General features: G+C 41.5%; 1 protein-coding gene across 2 annotated transcripts; it reads right to left on the bottom strand.

Annotated features, from left to right (window-relative positions):
• Window positions 1-581: 581 nt before the first annotated feature.
• Ap3m2 (adaptor-related protein complex 3, mu 2 subunit) lies at window positions 582-20000 on the bottom strand. Of its 2 annotated transcripts, none has more exons than XM_013023446.1 (9): window positions 19949-20000; window positions 17461-17805; window positions 13172-13343; window positions 9000-9137; window positions 7158-7243; window positions 6828-6961; window positions 3666-3873; window positions 3101-3245; window positions 582-1840 (listed from the first exon to the last, which is right to left on the bottom strand). In XM_013023446.1, the coding sequence occupies exons 2-9, from the start codon at window positions 17731-17733 to the stop codon at window positions 1740-1742; spliced, it is 1257 nt and encodes a 418-aa protein (XP_012878900.1). In that variant the 5' UTR covers window positions 17734-17805; window positions 19949-20000; the 3' UTR covers window positions 582-1739. The 2 variants fall into 2 exon arrangements, with proteins under 2 accessions (XP_012878900.1, XP_012878909.1); XM_013023455.1 differs by lacking the exon at window positions 19949-20000 and adding an exon at window positions 19818-19858.
• Window positions 20001-20234: the final 234 nt, after the last annotated feature.

Raw genomic sequence — 20234 nt, 5'->3', positions numbered from 1 at the left:
CTGTAGCAAAACTAAGTCCTGGAAGTAACAAGATAAAACTAGCAAAAAAAAATTGCATAAGTATTTGGAAATAGGACTTTAGGGAAAAATTCTATGGTCTGGAGAGCACAGGTTTCCCTTTTCTCCATGCACAATGCAGAGCATAACTGTTCCCTAAGCTATGATTTTTTGTAGAGACAGATAAATGCATCATTACATATTGAAAGAAAAATTACTCTTTGGAAAGCCTTAAATGTTTCTTAAATTGCCATGTTCACTAAACACAATCAACATGGACTATTATTTTATGGCATTAATTATAGTCAAAGATTCAAGGAATTTTTTTGCTTTAAAAGAAAACTGGACTGATAGGTATCTATCATTAATAGGTATATTACAGAATATAAAAGTGAGCACAGTGACTCACACCTGTAATCCTAGCTACTCAGAAGGCTGAGATCTAAGGATTGTGGTTCTAAGCCAGCCTGGGCAGGAAGAGCTGTGAAACTCTTATCTCCAATAAAAACCAGAAGTGGTGCTATGGTTCAAGTGGTAGAGCACTAGCCTTGAGCTGAAGAACTCAGGGACAGTGCTCAGGCCGAGTTCAAGCCCCATGACTAACAAAAAAAAAAAAAAAAGGAAATGATAAGTTTACCAAGAAGCTTCAGGAATCTCATGCCCTAAAAGCTCCTTTTATCTACGTCTCCTCATATTAAAGTTTCAGACAGGCAGCCTAAGGGCCCCACTGGGTCCAGCACCAATGAATGTAAATATGAGATCACTGGTTTAAGGTAAGGAATGACTTTATGGGAAATGACTTGCTGTTTCTACTCTAATATGAGGCATAAAGTCTCCTGCTTTTAGAAAACTACAGGCAAGTGACAGGTAACCAGAAAGGACTGTGAATTGTGTAAACTGAAGTGAAAAGAATGGTTTGGGGAGGCAGACAGGTAAGCTCACTGAAGATGACAGACTATATACTAAAGGCAATCAAAAATTAGAATGAAGAGCTAGTCCAGTATCGCCACAATCTTTAAGATGAACTCTGATTCTACTGGAGTTCCATGTCAACAGTAGACTTGAATTTAAGAAGTCTCCAGTTAATTTCAACAAGTACAAATTATTTTTACATAGTAGAGGGATTAGTAAGAAACCAACTCAGCTCTATTCTCCCATCCTCTCATTCATGTACTCGTTTCTTGCTGGTCTTTCTTTTTAGTATATATCCCTGGACTTCCTCTTGCTTCTCCCTCATAGATAGAATCTATTTTACATTGTGTGTGTTGCTGGAGATGAACCAGGGCCTCACACATGTTCAGCAAAGGGCTCTACCACTGAGTCACATCCTTGGCCCTACAGATCAGATCTCTAACTGGCTTTTCCTTAACTAACATTGATGTTTTTTCTTCCAAACTTTCTACCTTAAAAAAAAAAGTCAAGATATCTTTTCATTGGCTTTAGATACTAAAGCCACAAGCAACAAATGCTGGTGTTTTTCTAAAAGTGCTAAATCCAGTGTCAAGTATGGCTTCCCTCCATCACACACCTCTTCTCTAGCACAGAGTTGTGCTCAGTTTCAGTTTTGCCAAGATCTCCCTGGTGACCCTTTCTCCCTTGATTAGTTCCATGGCACTGAAGGCTGAGGAAAAAAGGGAGCAAGTAGGCCCTGGCGGGGACTGACCTAAGAGACAGGCTGATATTTTTAGACAAGTAAGAAATGAAAAAAGTGTTTCTAGCTGTTCATTGGCAAGATTCTCTGTTCAGGTTCGAACTTGGAACTTTCCAGCTTTGGTCATGTATTTTATACCCTTGAAGGGCTTGTACTTTTCTCCATACATATCCAGACGGTTCACTTTGAGTCCTGGAGGGAAGAAAAGGAAGGAGACAAGAGAGAATAAATCATGAGTATTATTCCGAAGACAAAATTGGCACAATTGTTTATACTCATTTTAGCTCAGAGGTGAGCTGGAATTAATGGACACTGATAACCATAGCCACTTCTGTGCTGTCAGATTCTTGGCTCTTGGTATAAATATGGACAGTGCAACTCTGCTTCAATGAAGATGCTATCATAAAAAAATGACTTCTTGTTCTTATTACTTAACTGAACTCTACTTTATTAGACTTAAGTCTTTTAGTGGAGAAAACTAGGAATGTCATATAAAAGCTAAAGTCCATTTCTTACTACCTACAGTTTCTCTAAAAATTAAATAAGAATACATGGAAAGAACTCACAAGAGTGCCAGCACATATTGACTCTGTGTGTGTGTGTGTGTGTGTGTGTGTGTGTGTGTGTGTGTGTGTGTGTGTGTGTGTGTGTGTGTGTGTGTGTGTGTGTGTGTGTGTGTGTGTGTGTGTGTGTGTGTGTGTGTGTGTGTGTGTGTGTGTGTGTGTGTGTGTGTGTGTGTGTGTGTGTGTGTGTGTGTGTGTTGGTCCTGGGGCATGAACTCAGGTCCTGGTTGCTATCCCTGAACTTCTTTTGTGCAAAGTGCTCTACCACTTGAGTGAGAACTTCCACTTCCGGCTTTTTTTTTTTTTGGTAGTTTAATGGACATAAGAGTCTCATGGACTTTCCTGCCCAGGCTGGTTTCAAACAGCGATCCTCAGATCTGTCTCCTGAGTAGCTAGTATTACAGGTATGAGCCACTGGCATTCAGCTAGTATTAAGTTATTACCTCTGCTCTATGTAGGTGCAGAGTAGATTGACAATGTTCCAAAATTATATTAAGGACAAACATGAACATCTTTTGAAATTGGGAGAAAGAGGTGGACATTATTCTTTACTACTAGGAGTGGACATTATCCTTTACTACTATGAGCTAATATTCTCAGACCAAAAACTTTGGGAATCTCAAATCAACAATCCTGGTCTGTGACCCAACAATGGCCTATGACCCTGCTATCTGCCATGGCTACTACTTTTCACCACTCTCCCACTGCAAACTTATACCAGCACATGCTGGAAAAAATACTTATTAAGGCTACATAGCATGTAATAAAGTCAAAGTCCGTAACTACTTCCTTTTCACAGAACAGAAAGTCTAGGAAGGCTTTCTGCAATTTACACTTAGGAAAGAGCCACTACTCTCCTGGGAAAGCCTTGCAAGATGTGGCCACTTACCAGATATAGCCAACTGCTGGATTTTAAACTGCAGGTTAATTGTGGGGTTCTCATCTGGTTTAGAAGTCCCAGCCTGAAGACTCATGGTCCCCTTCAAACTTGGTAGCTTCTGAGGGTTTATTTTCCCTACATCCCAAGACAGCATCTTCAAAGAAAATGAAAACAGTAAGGTGGTCTTCCCAATACACTGTGGAGCCTTCATTTGAATTGGCTGAGCTTCAGCCTCAGGGCAGGTGTTTTTTAATAGAAAACACCAATTTGTTTTCTCTCTCTTTTTTTTTTTTTTGTCGGTCGTGGGGCCTGAACTCTAGGCCTGGGCGCTGCCCTTCAACTCCTCAGCTCAAAGCTAGCGCTCTACCATTTGAGCCACAATGTCACTTCTGGCTTTTTTTGCTTATGTGGTGCTGAGGAATCAAACCCAGGGCCTCATGCATGCAAGGCAAGCGCTCTACCACTGAGCCATCATCCCAGCCCCCTATTTGTTCTCTTAATGAACAATGTCCTTTAATGAATCTCATCTATAAAGGTTCCTGCAGAGCACTGGTTAACTTGAGCAATTCCCTACCTTTGTCACTGGGTCAAATGTATGTGCTCCCTGGGACGGAGTGAGGCTCATATTCAGGACTCCTCTAGGCATCTGACTGGTGACAATCACTCCCTCTATGGTCTTCCCCATGGTCTGTTTGGGTCCCACTGTTATTTCAAAACGTCCAAGTGAACTGCTGTCCCGGAAACTGATATTATGTTTGACATACACTGGGATTGCAACCAGACTGGAAAGAGAGACAAAAAGGGAAAAAGCTATTTCATTAATGTACTGCAAAGTGATATTTTGACATTTTGCTTGTACTGCAAAGTGGTATTTTGACATTTTGCTTGTGTTTGTTTGTGTGTGTGTGTGTGTGTGTGTGTGTGTGTGTGTGCGCGCGCGCGTGCACCAGTCCTGAGCTTCTTCTGCTAAAGGCTAGCACTCTACCACTGGAGACACAGCTCTATTTCTTGCTGTTTTAGTAGTTTAGTGGAGATAAGAGTCTCACTCATGGACTTTTCTGCTGGGGCTAGCTTTGAACCATGCTCCTCAGATCTCTGCCTCACAAGTAGTTGACATTTTGCTTTTTGTATGACTATTGTGGTGTGTGTGGTGAGGGGAGTGGGAGGAACGGCTTGGGACTTGATCTCAGGGCCTGGGCAGTCTCTGAACTTTTGTGTGTGTGATTGTGCCAGTCCTGGGGCTTGAACTCACAGCCTGGGTATTGTCACTGAGCTTTTGTGCTCAAGGCTCTTCTACTTAAGCCATACTTCCACTTATGGCTTTTTTGTTGCTTAATTGGAGATCAGAATCTCACATATTTTCCTGCCCAGGGTGACTTCAAACTGTGATCCTCGGATCTCAGCCTCATGAGATTAGATGTTTGAGTTACTGGTGGCCAGCTGTCCCTCAGCTTTTTTGCTCAGGCTGGTACTCTACCATTTGAGCCTCAGCTCCACTTTTGGATTTTTGCTGGTTAACTGGAGATAAGAGTCTCACAGTCTTTCCTGCTCAGGCTGGCTTAGAATTGCAATCCTCAGATTTAAGCCTCCTGAGTAGCATTAGAGGCATGAACCCCTGGGCCCAACTACATTTTGCTTTTTTTGTCCAATTGGCAGCTTTTCTTCCCTTACCTGTGTTCTGTTTGCCTTCAAAAATAAACACGGAGGCTGGGAAGGTGGCTCAGTGGTAGAGCGCTTGCCTTGCAAGCATGAAGCCCTGGGTTTGATTCCTCAGCACCACATAAGCAAAAAGAAAAAAGCCAGAAGTGGCGCTGTGGCTCAAGTGGTAGAGCGCTAGCCTTGAGCTGAAGAGCTGAGGGACAGTGCCCAGGCCCAGAGTTCAGGCCCCACGACCGGACCCCAAAAAAAACAAAACAAAACAAATGGAATAATTAGTATTTTTCCTTTTTGAAAAGCAATGACAGTGTGTAGGACATAGCTTCTGATGACTCTGAATAATGTGAATAAGATCAAGAGGCCTACTTGAGCCTACCCTGAGAAAGCCACAATGTGCAATATAAAGAGCCACTGTACTTGTTTATGGCATATGATCAATCATTTACATATAATAACACACCTCAGGGAGATTTCATAATTTTTGATGTGTGTGTGTGTGTGTAATTGGAGATAAGAGTCTCACTGACTTTCCTGCCGGGGCTGGCTTTGAACTGCAATTTCCAAATTTCAGACTAGAATTGCAGGCCCTCAGCTCTTTTGTAACTTCTTGAGAGTAGTTTCATTTGGCCTCAACTGATCCTCACAAGACCCCTAAGAGGTAGGCGAGGCTGTCATGATTTGATGAGACAGGAAATCTTAACCACAGTTTCTAACATTCATTAAGTACCTCCTTTGCACCAGTGATTATACTAAATGCTTTCTATCCATTTACTCCTTAGCTTATTTAAATCCACCAAGTAACTATATGACACAGAAACTGAAGCTACATGCTGTTTCCTAATGCGAAATAGGTACTGAGGGATGGACAGTATTTATGCCTTGTCCCTACACTTAAATGAGAGCAAGTTGTCCCAAGGTTACAAACCGTAAGAGTTCCAGGCAGGGTTGAGTCCAGGAAATCTGAACTAGCACTTATTCCCTAAGTCATTGATTCCAAACTGCTCAGGGAAACACTTGTAGCTCTGAGGTCTTTTGAATCACTTCGATAAACTCACCTCCTAACCTTCTACCATGCACCACTGTTTCCAAAAGTCTTTACACTCCAAATAAATAGAACATCCAAGACCAAAAGTCACTGCACTGATGTTTTTCATAGCATAATTAAACACTTTTTCAGGTCAGACAATTAAATAAAGGTACGCTCAGATTCTGATTTGAAAGGGAAAATGTTATTTAGATAAGATGTGTAACAACAAAAATAAATGAACAAACCAGGTACGGTATATACCTATTATCCTAGTACTGAGGAGGCTGAGATAGGAGGATCACAAGTTCCAGGCCAGCCAAGGATATACAGAGAGATACTATCTCACAAAACAACAGTAGCCAAAATGGTGACAAAAGCCTGTAATCGAATCTACTTGGGAAGTGGATGTTAGAGGATTTACATGCAAGGTTAGACTAGTTAGCAAACATTCTATCTAAAACTCAACTAAAAGTAAAAGGGCTAGAGGCACAGCGCAAATGAGTGCCTACCTTTACAAATCCTGAGTTCAATCTCCAGAACTACACAGCACAATAACAACATCAGTAATCTTTTTCTTTGGCAGGAGGGTTTCAGTACTGGGGCTTGAACTCAGGGCTTGGGTGCTGTTATTTAGCTTTCTTGTTAAGGCTGGTGCTCTACTACTTGAACCACAGCTCTACTTCAGGAGTTAATTGGTGATTAACTGGAGATAAGAGTCTCTCAGATTTTGCTGCTTCAAACCTTGATCCTCAGATCTCAGCCTCCTGAGTAGCTAGGATTATAGACATGAGTCACAATCATAATGAGCCCTTTCTTTGTGTTAAACATTATTTAAGTTCTTAATCTTCATGAGGTACTTTTAAAAAAAATTATTATTTTCAGGTAAGAAAGCAGACACAGGGTAGGGAAGAATTCACCAGAAGTGACACAATGACAAATCAGAGAAGCTGGAACTTGAACCCAGGTTAAATCTAGAGCCCAAGTTCTTAATTGCAACAGACATCATGTTCTCACACAGAAACAGGTTCCATTCCTAGTGACAGGACCACTTACTTCTGCGCACTGACGTGGTAGGAGAGCAGACGGAAGTTCCCATCAGGAGGGATAAAGGATAGGATTCGTTCGGATTCCCAGCGCTTGAAACGAACACAAGGATGGAAGCTGACATCGTCCAGCAGCCTGGGATTCTGCAGCACCAGGCAAGGAAGAGCAAGACTCCAGATCAGATATCCAGTTTCTTTTGAAGTGCTTCTGCCACTGTTCTTGTTGAGACACTGAGCCAGACAGCTCTGTGCTGCCCTAAGTACTTCCTCTTCTCCATGCCCACCACCTCAGAAGCACCCACATCCATCCCAAGGGCTCATGTTCCAACCCAGACCTTACCATGAAGGAAAGGGTGAGGTCTGGCATTCCTGTCAGCTTGACACAAGCATCGATTACACCCTGGATCTCAGCAGCCACTGTGGAGCCTGAGGCAGGAATAAGACTAATGAAGGTTTAGTGTAACATAATATTAGTGAAACCATGGGATCCTATCAAAATGTCACGTGAAAAATGAGAAAAAAGTATTTGGCTGATTGTAATTTTGTGGGAAACTTGGTTATTACTTGAGAATTACATTTGTTTGAATTAAAAAAAATAAGACAACATCTAAGACCTCTAAAGATTTCTTATTTCCTTTCCTCCTCCATTTCCTTTCTCTTCCCTCTCTTTTTTCCTCTTTTCTAGCCATCTAGCTCATGAGCTAGATCTATACTTCTTCCAGACATTTACTAACTGCACATCCAAAGACACTCTGATGAAGTAAAGGATACAAAAGGATGAATGGGATAGTTCTTAAAGCAGAATCTTTGAGCCAAAATCAATTTCCCACGAGAACTTCCCCCTCTATGGTTCCCAGTGAACACTGTTCTAATTACAGGAGTCTTTTTGCAGCCCTTGTGGCTCCTAGCCATTTCTTGCTGCTCAAAATGCTGCTCTTCTTTTTTTTTTTTTTTTTCTGGATGGGGGTCCGGTTGTGGGTCCTAAACTCTGGGCCTGGGTGCTGTCCCTCAGCTCTTCAGCTCAAGGCTAGCGCTCTACCACAGCGCCACTTCCGGCTCTTTTTCTTTTTGCTTATGTGGTGCTGAGTCTTTAAGCATGTCCACATCCCAGAGTTCCCTTTTGTCCCTATGACATTACAAAATTCTTTTCAATCTTCATATAAATGTAATAGCACAGGTTATAATTACAGACATTTAACAGTTTTCCTCAATATTGTGGGATTCTTTTATGTCATTGGTTAAATCCATAATTCATTCTTTCACTACTATATAATATTCTGATGGATAACCACATCAAAATTTATGTCCTTTTTATTGTTAATGTGTTTTTGCATTATTTCCCAGTATGACATATGAGAGGTTACTATGTCATTTGTCCTTTTTATTGTTAATGTGTTTTTGCATTATTTCCCAGTATGACATATGAGAGGTTACTATGTCACTTTAGCTTGAAATTCTCAAGGCTTAGTTTTCTCTTTTTATGCTTATCAGTCTTTATTTCTCAACAACATTTTGGGAAACACTCATTAGAATGGTTGCTCCAAAATCCATGCAGTCTCAAATCCTTCTGCTCACTCTGCTGATAAATCAAGCACAGTTGCTTCTGTATGCTGTGCTCAGATCAGCAGGACACTTTTTATTCAGAATTTTTTTTTTTTTTTTTTGGCGGTCATAGGGCTTGAACTCTGGTCCTGGGCGCTGTCCCTCAGCTCTTCAGCTCAAGGCGAGCGCTCTACCACTTGAGCTACAGCACCACTTCCCAGCAGGACACTTTTTATCTGTTCCACCTTTCCCGCTCTTCTGTCTGCATCACTAGACTAGCTTCAGATGTAGCTGTTACAGTACCCGCTCATTTTTCTTTATCACCAAATACCCACCATCGCCACTGTGCTGCAGCAACCCAATGAGTTTACAATAAGCATGTATTGGATAGGTAAATTTATCAATGTGAAAAGAAATTGCTGCAAATTGCTCAGCTCTTGGACTTATAACAGCGGTAGGAGTATGACACAGACATGTGTGTCATAACACCAAGTCTACTACCATCACCACAAACAGTGCCTGCTGAGGAGTCACTCACTCAAAAGCACTGATCCTAGGGGAGGAGTTCTGACACTAGCAATATCCTGGGAAGGGGTCTCTTTCTATTTGCATACCTGTGGAAGATCTTTGAAGCACCTACCTGATTTATCAATGATGGCATCGATCTCTTCAATCACATCAAAGTAGGCCTCGTTGTTGGTGTATTTCACCCCAGTCCGTCGCCAAGGCACCACGGACAGCTGCCCAGTTGGAAGCTGGTCACCTACATTGGTACTTCCTGAGACAATTGATATTGGTACTTTTAGAATCAAATTGATACTTTCGTGCCAGTTTGGCTCTAATATAACCAGAGAACACTTCCCTAGAAGTTTCTCTTCCCTCTGTGTTCATACACCATCAAACAGCAGACAAGTACTTCACAACTTCTTTATAGGGCAACACTCCATTGTCACCACTGCTCTGTTGCTCCAGCAGAATAAAGGTTTTTTAAAAAACCAGCTACCTGTGAAACAGATATCATATTTTGTTTTTCAAAGTAACATGAACTGAAGTATCTCAAATTCCACAATAGCTTGCAGCTTTAATAATGTATTGGCTTTCCACAGAGTTGGTAATTTACGTATTGTTATAAAATTTTCATGGCTAAAAAGAGCATTTTTGTTTGAGGTAGGTTCTTAAATATATTAATGGTAGGTATTAAAATGTACATGTCAACTTTCTCTGTCCCACACTAATACTGAAACTTAGGAAAAGAATATAAATCAGAGCCTTCCCTGTCCTTAAGAACTGTATATCCATTCACTGACCTGCTTTTTTCCAACACATTTACATACAGTTATCAAAAACTATTTTTTTACTTCTAAGATTTTAAACTGAAATAATAAGTATAATTTAAATTCCATTTCCTTCTTCGATTACCTGGATCTTTTTTTCTAAAGAAAGAAACAGCAAATTCATAGATATCCAGCATGTTTATAAAACATTTTTATTTTATTTTTTCCAAAGGGTCCTCAAATACTTCCACCTCTAAGTAGGATACTAAGGCTTAAATAACTTCACAATATCCAAAATACCCAAAAAGCTTTTAAGGCTTGAAATGAACTATGAATAGTGCAAACAGACCAAATCTGTTACTGAGCTAATACCATATACTTTTTTTTTGTCAGTCATGGGCCTGAACTCTGGGCCTGGGCATTGTCCCTCAGCTCTTCAGCTCAAGGCTAGCGCTCGACCACTTAAGATACAGCACCACTTCCAGCTTTTTCTGCTTATGTGGTGCTGAGGAATTGAACCCAGGGCTTCATGCATGCAAGGCAAGCACTCTACCACTGAGCCACCTTCCCAGGCCCCTATATACTTTTTTAATGATCAAAACTTCACAATACAGCCTGTATCTGGCAGGACACATTTTCTGTTGCTCTGTTCTTAAATTTTTTATTTTGTTTTGGTTCTTCTAACATGGCTGCTCTGTGAGCTTTTGCCTTATACACTATAAGAACTAAATATTCCTGGGCATTTCACAGGGCAAATCCTTCTAAAACCCTTGTATGTAATTTTTTTTCCAAAACGATCCTGGCTAGTCTTCAAGTTTATACCATTTTTTCCTTTCTCTTTCCTCTTTCTTCCTTTCTCTTTTGGGGACAGTGCTAGGGGTTGAACTCAGGTTCTTGCATTTGCTTAGCTGGGGCTCTACTACTTGAGTCACACCCCCCAGCCCTACTGTGCTTTAATTTCCAAACAAGTTCTCATGAGTTTTACTCGTGGCTGGCCTCAGACCACAATCCACCTATTAATGCCTCCTGTGTAGCTGGAATTACAGTGTATACCATCATGCCCACCTTGTTAAGATGTGGTCTCACTAGTTTTTTGGTTGGGCAGGCCTCAAACTGTGATCTTTATAATATCTGCCTTCCAGGTAGCTGGAATTACTGGCATGTGCCTCCATGCCCAACCTCTTTATACTTTTGGAAGTATATTTTTCAATTCATCAAATTCAATGAAACTTTAATTTACATATCAAACAAGACCCCAAAGTAAAACCTTAACAAAGCACAAAGATTACATTGACTAAGTCACTTAAAGTGTGGCAAGTGACAATTGTGAGAACCTATCTTTATATATTAAAAATACATAGACTCCTACACCTTGTCATGTGTATTTCTGTGATAGCTTTGTATCAGTACAAATTGGTAACTTTTCTAAGGGTCAATTTGGCTCAGTACATGAAAATTCCCTATAATATACATGTATCTTGGTCTAATACTTCCATTTCCAGTATACAAACATTAATCCTTTGTCATTTAAAAGGAAAACAATCATGAACATCAGAAAAAGGACTAAGTAAACAACTTAGAGGCCAGGTTAAGTTTAAATATTTGCATATACATATATACATACACACACACAGAGGATTTGTTACTTAAAATTTTTTTGTCCATCTATTATTTATCTGTGTAGAAAAGATAAAACAAGGCATAGTGACACATGCCTTTAATCCCAGGCCTGGGGTGTGGGTGAGTAGACAGCAGGATCTGGAGTTCAAGTAGGAAGTCTCAAAAATTTTTTTTTAAAAGAAGAGATAAGGTCATATGTACATAGCTTTTGAGCTTTTTGCTCATCTGATAAAATTATCTGAGACATATCCTAATTATTGCAAATGAGGGAAACCATGGGGAAAAAAAAACAAGAGAAAAAGAATGAACTGTATGGAGGATCTAATGAGAGCCTCTTTTTTTCCAAAAGTTGGAGTCCATGTTAATATGCTTCATTATATATAGTCTTTTGCACTAAGTGTTTGGCGTTTGTGATCTTGAGATCCCTGTTTAGAATATCTTCTACATATTCTAGTTCTTACAGATGAGGGAGATCACGTAACCTGCTTTTCTTTGGGTCCGGCTTACTTCACTTAATATAATTTTTTCCATTTCTTATGAATGGAACAATGTTATTCTTTCTGATGGAAGCAGAGAATTCCATTGTGTATATGTACCACATTTTCTTCATCCATTCATCTACCAAGGGGCATTTGGGTTGGTTCCAGATCTCGGCTATTGTAAATAATGCTGCAATGAACATCGTTGTACTGGTGGGTTTAGTGTGGCCTTGTTTGTGGACATTTGGGTAGATTCCCAGACATGGGATTGCTGGGTCATAGGGAAGTTCTATGTGTAGTTTTAAGACGATGCTAAGTGAAACAAATCCCAAGATATGGACACAAGTAGTTCTTCTTTGTTGTTGTTTTTAATGTACTATGAGATTGTTTTGTTTCCTTTGTATGTTCTTGCCCCTATGGTATATCTCCTGTTATCACTGTACTTGATATTGGCACCCTGCATCTTGTATATACATTTGTTCAATGCTGAAACAAAGACACAGGATAACCCATTGCAACAATGATACCCACAAGACAGTACATTGGAAATGAAGTTTACGACTTCGGGAGTGGGGGGAGGAGTGAGGGAGGGAGGGGAGGGAAGGGAGAGGGGGAGAACAAAGGAGAGAGGAACAATTCTCGACAAGAAATGTACTCATTACCTTACTCATGTAACTGTAACCCCTCTGTACAGCATCTTTACAATAAAATAAAATAAAAATTTAAAAAAGAAGAGATAAGAACTATATACTAAAAAAATGTTAAAAGTAGAGTGGGGCTGGATGCTTACACCTGTAAGCCTACCTACTCAGGAGGCTGAGATCTGAGGATCACAGTTCAAAGCCAGCCCAAACAGGAAAGTCCAGAAGACTCTTATCTCCAATTAACCACCAAAAAGCTGGAAGTGGGGTTGTGGCTCAAGAAGTACAGTGCTAGCCTTGAGCAACAAAAGCTTAGGGACAATGTCCAGGCCCTGAGTTCAAGCCCCAGGATTGACAAGTGTGCACATGCACACACGCACACGTGTGCACACATACACACACACAAAGCATATTGAATATTAAAGTGTTTTCATATTCTTTGTGCTTTTCTGTTTCTGAAGCTTTTATAATAATATTTTTCTTCTGTGATCAAACTCCTACTACTACAAATATTATTATTACTATGGTAGTGGCCGGGATTAAAGCCCCTGTACACACCAAGTTAGTAAGTACTCTACCATTGAGCTATACCCTAAGATCATGAATACCTCTTTTTGTCACTGAAATAAAAGTACCATCTATATAAAACAATATTACTTCAGATTAGACTCAAAGATCATGAGGAAATAGTGAAGCACTTGAATACTTAAAATTCTAGAAGATTCCAAACAATGTACACACTCCAGTAGCTATATTCAGGGTGGTAGCAGCTCTTTGTCATTGTTCTCCCCACCATACCTGTTATCGTGTTGACCACTGTTCGAAGGATAGTGGGAGGCTTTATCAGTTCTTTGAGGATATTTGACTCAGTAGCCAAGGGAAACCCATTGTCAAGCATCTCTTCCAATACCTCATAAACCACAACCACATTGTCTTTGATCACTGGCTCTGAACAGACTCCAAAATAGTCCTGGTGAAAATATAATACACACATTAATCACTCAGAGATGATTGTAAAAAAAACATATTCCTAAGGATCTGTCTGCCTACCATGTTTAGCTGGTGTTTTGGGGACATTCTTCCTCAATGAGGAGACTGGGCAGAGCCATATTTCCCTGAAGCAGCTTAGCTTGGTAGAGAGAGCTTGGACTGGTTTATAGTACTAGAACCATTAGATACTTTCTCTAGGAAGTCAACCTTGTAAGGGCAGTTGCCTCTACATGATAATATATAGAGAATAGAAGGCTGAATCTGGATCAACAATTTGAAAAAAAATATTCAAAGTCATAGTACTTCATATGACAGAATTGTATATGAAAATCTTTTTAATCCCTCTTGTGTTATTTCTCAATATTCACACATTAAATAAGAGATAAATAAGGGAGAGATGAAATGAGGGTTGGCTGGTACAGCAGAAAATCTCTTTGGACCATCTTTAATGGTAGAATTCAACAAATTCTTTGTCCTTCAATTTAAAAGACCATGCTTACATGGTCAGAATTATAATCTTAATTGTCACTCAGTAGGTTAAGTCATGTTAAATAATTTGGGTCTTGACTGATTTAGTGGTATGATCAGGATGACATCAGGCTGACATACTGGGGTGTTTTAAGAATAAGTATGGTTAAGTGGGGGATTTGGGGAGGGAAGGGATAGTAGGAGAAAAAACAACAAGCAATGTACTCATTACCTTACTCACATAAACCCCTGTACAGCATCTTTACAATAAAATGTTTTTTTTTAAGAATAAGTATGGTTGGTTAAACTGGGTACCTATGGCTCATGCCTGTAATTCTAGATACTCAAGAGGCAGAGATCTGAGGACAGCAGTTCGAAGCTGTCTCAGCCAGAAAAGTCTATGAGACTCTTATCTCCAATTAACTACAAAAAAGCCAAAATTGGAGCTGTGGCTCAAAGTGGTAAAGCATGAGCCCCAGGACCAACACCAAAAGAACAACAACAACAAAAGAACAACAACAACAAAAAATATAATTGGTTAAATGACAGTGTATGAAAGTATACACTAGAGCAATGTATGAAGACTATAAGGATTAAAGAAAAGCTTATAGTTGGCCAATGTAACATTCTAGCAACGTCAATCTGACTTTTACAGAACCTCTGAGAAAGTTGTGCAGCCCTTCTGAGATTGAGTGAGAGCTCTGATTATTAGAAGTCATTTCTTTAGCTAAGCTGAAATCTTCCGCCTAGCTCTACCTCACAGAGCCAGTTTATACAGCAGTCCTGCCATTCTTTGAAGACAAAAACTCAGGACCAAACTCGAGATCCATGTGTGCTGTGGTATGGTTTTCAGATCGTTTCATCACTTGCCAGTTCTTTGACACCCCAAATTGTAAAGACAGTACTAGATGCAGTCTAAATTACACCCAGTAATGCTAGGTACCAGTGAAATTCCAATACCCATGGCACTGAAGAGTCAGGAATGTATTTCTAAGGCAAAAAAGGAAGACTAAAGCTGTATGTATCATAGGTCCTTCCCCAGAACAATGTTATTTAGATAATAAAACACTTAGCTTGGGTTTTATAAACCTGGTAAGGAGATGGCAAGGCCTTGCAATATGACAAAGTGCTGAGCAAAAGCACATGTGGTTCTGTGACTGAACCCTTACACCACCCTGTAAGCACCAGGACAGAATATTCAGACATGTCCATGTGGTTTTGTTTTTGTTGTTTTGGGTTTTTGTGCCAGTATTGGGGTTTGAACTAAGAGCTTAGACATTGTCTCCTTTAGTTTTTTCATTCAAGTTTGGCACTCTACTACTTGAGCCACAGTTCCATTTATGGTGTTTGGTGGTTAATTGGAAGTTGGAGTCTTATGGACGTTTCTGCTGGGGCTGTCTCTGAACCTCAATCCTCAGATCTCAGCCTCCTGAGTAGCTAGAATTACAGGAAGAACCACTGGCACGCAGGCAGGACATGCCAACTTTCAACAACTACTTCAAAAACGACTAGCTCTGAAGTCCTGGAATTCAAAACTAGCAACTTTACCTTTGTTTTTCCATCTTCCTTTGTGGTTTGAAATAGATGAAACAGCCTGTTTTTTCACTTCCTACCTTTTAATAATGTACATGCTATTGGCTATTGGCTATGGGACTGTAACCATAGAAGGGGTAAATACGTGAGGACCTCATAACAGGGTTCAGGAGGAATTTACTCCTAGATTTTCCCCAGAGTGAGGCTTTCCTGTATATATGCCACATCAAAACTGGCATCCCAGAAAACCACTACCATCAGTGTTTATTCAGGAAAAAAAACTTTGAAAACAATTTTAATTCTCTTGGGGATGAAAGCAGCTGCAGTCATGTGATGCAGATGTGAGTGCAAATGAAAGAACTCTTTGAGTTGCTTTTGAGCATAAGCCTAGGTCCTTATCTCATTGTGCTAATTGCGGACATCACTCACACTGATGCAGAGGTTACGGATGGTGAGTGTCAGGGAAAGGACTCTACTGTCTGAACCCAGAATCTGGCGTGTTAAGCAGTGCTCATCTCCTGGAATCTCTCATCTCCCCACTACTCTCAAGATCTGAAGATCAAAAATGAAAACAGTACCTTGCAAAAGGTGTCACAAATTCTTCAGAAACTTATTTCCCAATCCTATGTTTGCAACAGAGCTCATCTTCAGCCCTTACCCAAGCCCAAGGCAAACCATGGACTCACAAATAACCCCCACAGGAAGACTTAAAACTAGGCATTACTTAACGTTTACTGCTTTTCCCTTCCTTTTCTTTTTGGCAGTACTAGAGTTTATTTTTTTTAGGAAACTTCACACACTTAACACGTTTGATCTAATTAAAGCAATGTAGCTAACAATGGCTAGCATTAAGTCCACCAGATTATTTTTAGCAGTTCTGAGATTTGAACTCGGGACTTCACAATTGCTAGGAAAATACACTACCACTTGAACCATACCCTTAGCCCTTTTCTTGCTTTATTTTTCAGCTAGGGTCTTAAGATTTTTCCCTCCAGGGGCCAGCCTCAGACCAAAATTTTCTTACATATGACCTCCCATGTAGCTGCCACCAAGCCCACCTTATTGACTAAGATGGGGTCTCGCTAATTTTTTGCTGAGATGGCCTCCATCAATGATCCTTCTTATCTCCAGCTCTTGAGTAGCTGGAATTGTAGTTGTGAGCCACCATGCTAGGCTCAATTTGTCATTTTGGATGTAGCCAATTCAGCAAACAGAATTAAAAATCTCATCAAATAGATGGAGAAAGCAAATAACATTTGTATTTAAAATTCTAAAAATTTTCTTAACTTAAAAAAGATTTCTATCTGGGCACTCGTGGCTCATGCCTGTAATCCTAGCTACTCAGGGAGCTGAGATCTGAGGAAAGCAGTTTAAAGCTAGCCCAGGCAGGAAAGTCCAAGAGACTCTTATCTCCAATAAACCACCAGAAAATTGGGAGTGGCACTGTGGCTCAAGTGGTAGAGTGCTAGCCTTGAGCCAAAGAGCTGAGGGACAGTGCCCAGGCCCAGAGTTTAAGTCCCACGACCAGGAAAAAAAAATTCTAGGCCAGGTGCCAGTGGCTTACACCCAGAATCCTAGTTACTAAGGAGGTTGAGATCTGATGATCACGGTTCAAATCCAGCCCAGGCAGAAAAGTCCCTGTGAGACGTTCATCTCCAATTAACCACTCAAAAAATGGAAATGGCGCTATAGCCTTCAGCAAAAGAGCTCAGGGACAGTGCCTAGGCCCTGAGTTCAAGCCCCACAACTAACAAAAAAAAATTCTAGCCAGGTGCTGTTGCTTCATGCCTGTAATCCTAGCTACTCAGGAAGCTGAGATCTGAGAATCATGGTTCAAAGCCAGCCCAAGCAAGGTAGTCCATGCGACTCTTAATGTTCAATTAACCACCAACAAGCTGAAAGTGGAGCTGTGTGGATCCAGTAGTAGATCCCTGAGCAGAAAAGCCAAGGGACAGCACCTAGGCTCTGAGATAAAGACTAAGGACACACACACACACACACACACACACACACACACACACAATTTCTTAACACTAACAGACATAGGACTATATATACATTTTACAGGTTACATAAACTTTTCCATATTCACAAACCTGGAATGTGTCCACTACTCGGTGAAGGAACTCAATGACAAACAGAGGTGGGACCTCTGTCTGGATCACAGCCACAAAGAAGATCTTGTGGCGGTAAACACTTAGGAGATAGTGATGAGGGGTAGGGATGACTGGAGGCACATTTTCTGCCTCAGTAGCTCTCTCCTGTGCCTCAAAAAAGTAATCACAAACAGAACGGCTGACCACACTTTTCCAATGTTTCTCCAAGAAAATGTCTCCAGAGGAGTTGATCAAGAAAAGACTATGAATCATGGCGGAGATTATGGATGGGAGATGGAAGTCTTTTTAGTCAGAAAGCCTTTGGACTCTTAAAAGTCTTCAACCCTAAAAACAAAAGAAGTTTCATTCAGTTCCATTTAAACAAAACACCTTCCTCATCTTTCCCAGTGGTCCAAGATTGCACATTTTTCAAAATTAGGCTTAAGTCTTTCTGTATTATATAAGCTTGAAGAATCCTTCTCATGATTCTTATTATCTTATTTATTTTGTGCTGGGTCCTGGGACCTGAACTCAGGGTCTGTCCTTTAAGTTTTTGCCCTTAAGGTTAGTGTTCTGCCTCTTGAACTACAGCTCTATGTCCAGCTTTTTGATGGCTAATTGTACACAGAGTCTCCCATATTTTCTTCAAACAATGATCTTCAGATCTCAGCCTCCTAAGAATCCTCCTAAGGATTACAGGTGTGAGCTACAGGTGCTGGGCCTTCCTAAGAATTGCCACGATAATTAACAGCCATATCATTGTACTCAATTACCTTTTCTAGTGACTGAATTATATCCATTTGAAATACTGCTTCATGTTGGATTCCTGTTTTCAACTGAGAACAGGGGACAGAGCCTCTGCCTCAGTTTTTGTTGCCTTACTGCTGCACAATATCTTCCTGCACACTGATAAGCTTTAAAGAAAACTGGTGACTTTGCAATCATTATTTTGGGCACAATTCACATATACCCAAGAAATGTGAGGCTTAATATAGTAGGGGCTGAGGAGGTGGAATTCAGTAGTAGAGACATGCTAATGACACCATTGGTCCCCAGAAAAGGAAAAAAAATAAACATGTTAGTCACTAGCTAAATGGGGCCAATGAGCATTTGCACTGCGGGTGGTTGAGAATGTGCTGTTAGATATACAACAGTGGACACCAGTAGTAGCTCACACCTGTAATCATAGATACTCAGAAGGGTGACATCTGAGGACTGTGGCTCAAAGCCAGCAGGAAAATCTTTGAGACTCTTATCTCCAATGAATGATAAAAAAAAAAAAAAGCTAGAAATGGAGCCTGTGGCTCAAGTGGGTAGAGTGCTAGCCTTGAGCAAAAAAGCTCAAGGCCCAAGCCCTGAATTCAAGCCCTAGGACCAGCATGAGCACACATGCACACGTGCACACGCACACGTGCACACGCACATGTGCGCACGTGCACACACACACAAAGTAAGATATACAATAGATTTCTGAAGGCTTTAGGTAGTAAAAGAATTTTAAATATCTCATCAATTAATCTAATACTGATTGTAATTTGTAATAATGTTTTAATATATTGAGTTAACTAAAATATACAAAAAATTAATCTGCTTAATATAGATACTAGAAAATGTAAAATTACATATGTGGTGTGCTTTGTATCTCTAACGCCTATGGGATGGTAGGGTGCCATTGTGGTCTTGATTCAAGACCCCCTTCCTCTGAGCACTTGTTTGCACTAATCTCTTACTGGGTGCCAAAAAAGAAAGGGGAGAGGAAAAGGGGAGAGAGGAGGGGAGAAGGAGAGAGGGAGGAAGGGAGGGAGAGAGGGAGAGTGGGAGAGAGGAAGGAAAGAAGGAAGGAAGGAAGGAAGGAAGGAAGGAAGGAAGGAAGGAAGAAGAAGAAGAAGAAAAAAAAAATACCACCTCTGGAGGACCCCAGGTCTCTCAGGCTGCAGCATCTCTAAGGTGCTAGCTGCCAGGACAAGGCAGCCAGGCTGAACGCTGGTGGACCTTTGGCAGAGGCCTGTTGCACCAAGCGTCCGGGGTGAGCTTAGTCACTGGAGCAGATCGCCAACAGGAGGGGAGGCTAGTGAGGCTGTGGAGGCGAGGCGGGCCACAGGGGGCTTATTTCTGCGCTGGTCCCAAGCGGTAGCATGCCAACCAATGATGGAGGCCCTTCGGGGAGCGGGTGGGCCGACAGTGGAAGATAGAAGGTGGGGAATTAAAACCAGCGCATGTCTCGAGGGTGAAAGGGACCGGGTACCAGGGCCTCGCCAGCTAGCACACATGCGTTGCCATGGCAGCAATGGTCCCTTCTTTCTCCGCCATCTGGTAGGAGAGGACCACCTCCTCGAGCCCACTACTCTATCCCTTACCTTCTCCCATCGCCAGCCGAAGCTCTGAGGATCCAGCCAGCGCCACCTCGTGACTCCGCCACGCCCCGCGCCCACGCCCTGACCCTCGCATTCCCCACCCCCGCCTCGGCCAGGGTCGCAGTTCCACTCACCCGCGGAGCTCCTCGCAGCGCCCAACGCTCAGCCGTGCAGAACGCTCCGCCCCCGCGCTTACCGGACGCCGCTCGCACGCTGATTGGCTGGCAGCCCGCCTGCGACCCAGCTCTGACGGCCTCTGATTGGGCATCGGGGATCCGTTCCTCTCCTCTGATTGGTCGCCGTTCGGAGCTGATCCCGTGGTAGGGCTCGAGCCGCGTATTGGCCCTTGTGGAGAGGCCGGTAAACCGGATTATTGCGGCTGGGTAGCTGAGAGACCTGATTAGAGGACAAGGGCGGTCT

Source organism: Dipodomys ordii, unplaced genomic scaffold (genome assembly GCF_000151885.1).
Source record: "Dipodomys ordii isolate 6190 unplaced genomic scaffold, Dord_2.0 Scaffold4, whole genome shotgun sequence".
In the NCBI taxonomy this organism is placed as follows: domain Eukaryota; kingdom Metazoa; phylum Chordata; class Mammalia; order Rodentia; family Heteromyidae; genus Dipodomys; species Dipodomys ordii.
Note: the sequence above shows the minus strand (reverse complement) of the source record. Positions and strands in the feature narration are given on the sequence as shown.

Bases quoted from the DNA above. Each gene is read 5' to 3' on its own strand.
- Ap3m2 (XM_013023446.1), bottom strand. From the start codon at position 17,733: ATGATTCATAGTCTTTTCTTGATCAACTCCTCTGGAGACATTTTCTTG. The intron at 3,874-6,827 runs GTAAGTGGTCCT...CTCTCTTTCCAG, and splicing joins TACCACGTCAGTGCGCAGAA to TCTGGTTGCAATCCCAGTGT. The intron at 1,841-3,100 runs GTAAGTGGCCAC...TCTTCCCTCCAG, and splicing joins CCAGCAGTTGGCTATATCTG to GACTCAAAGTGAACCGTCTG.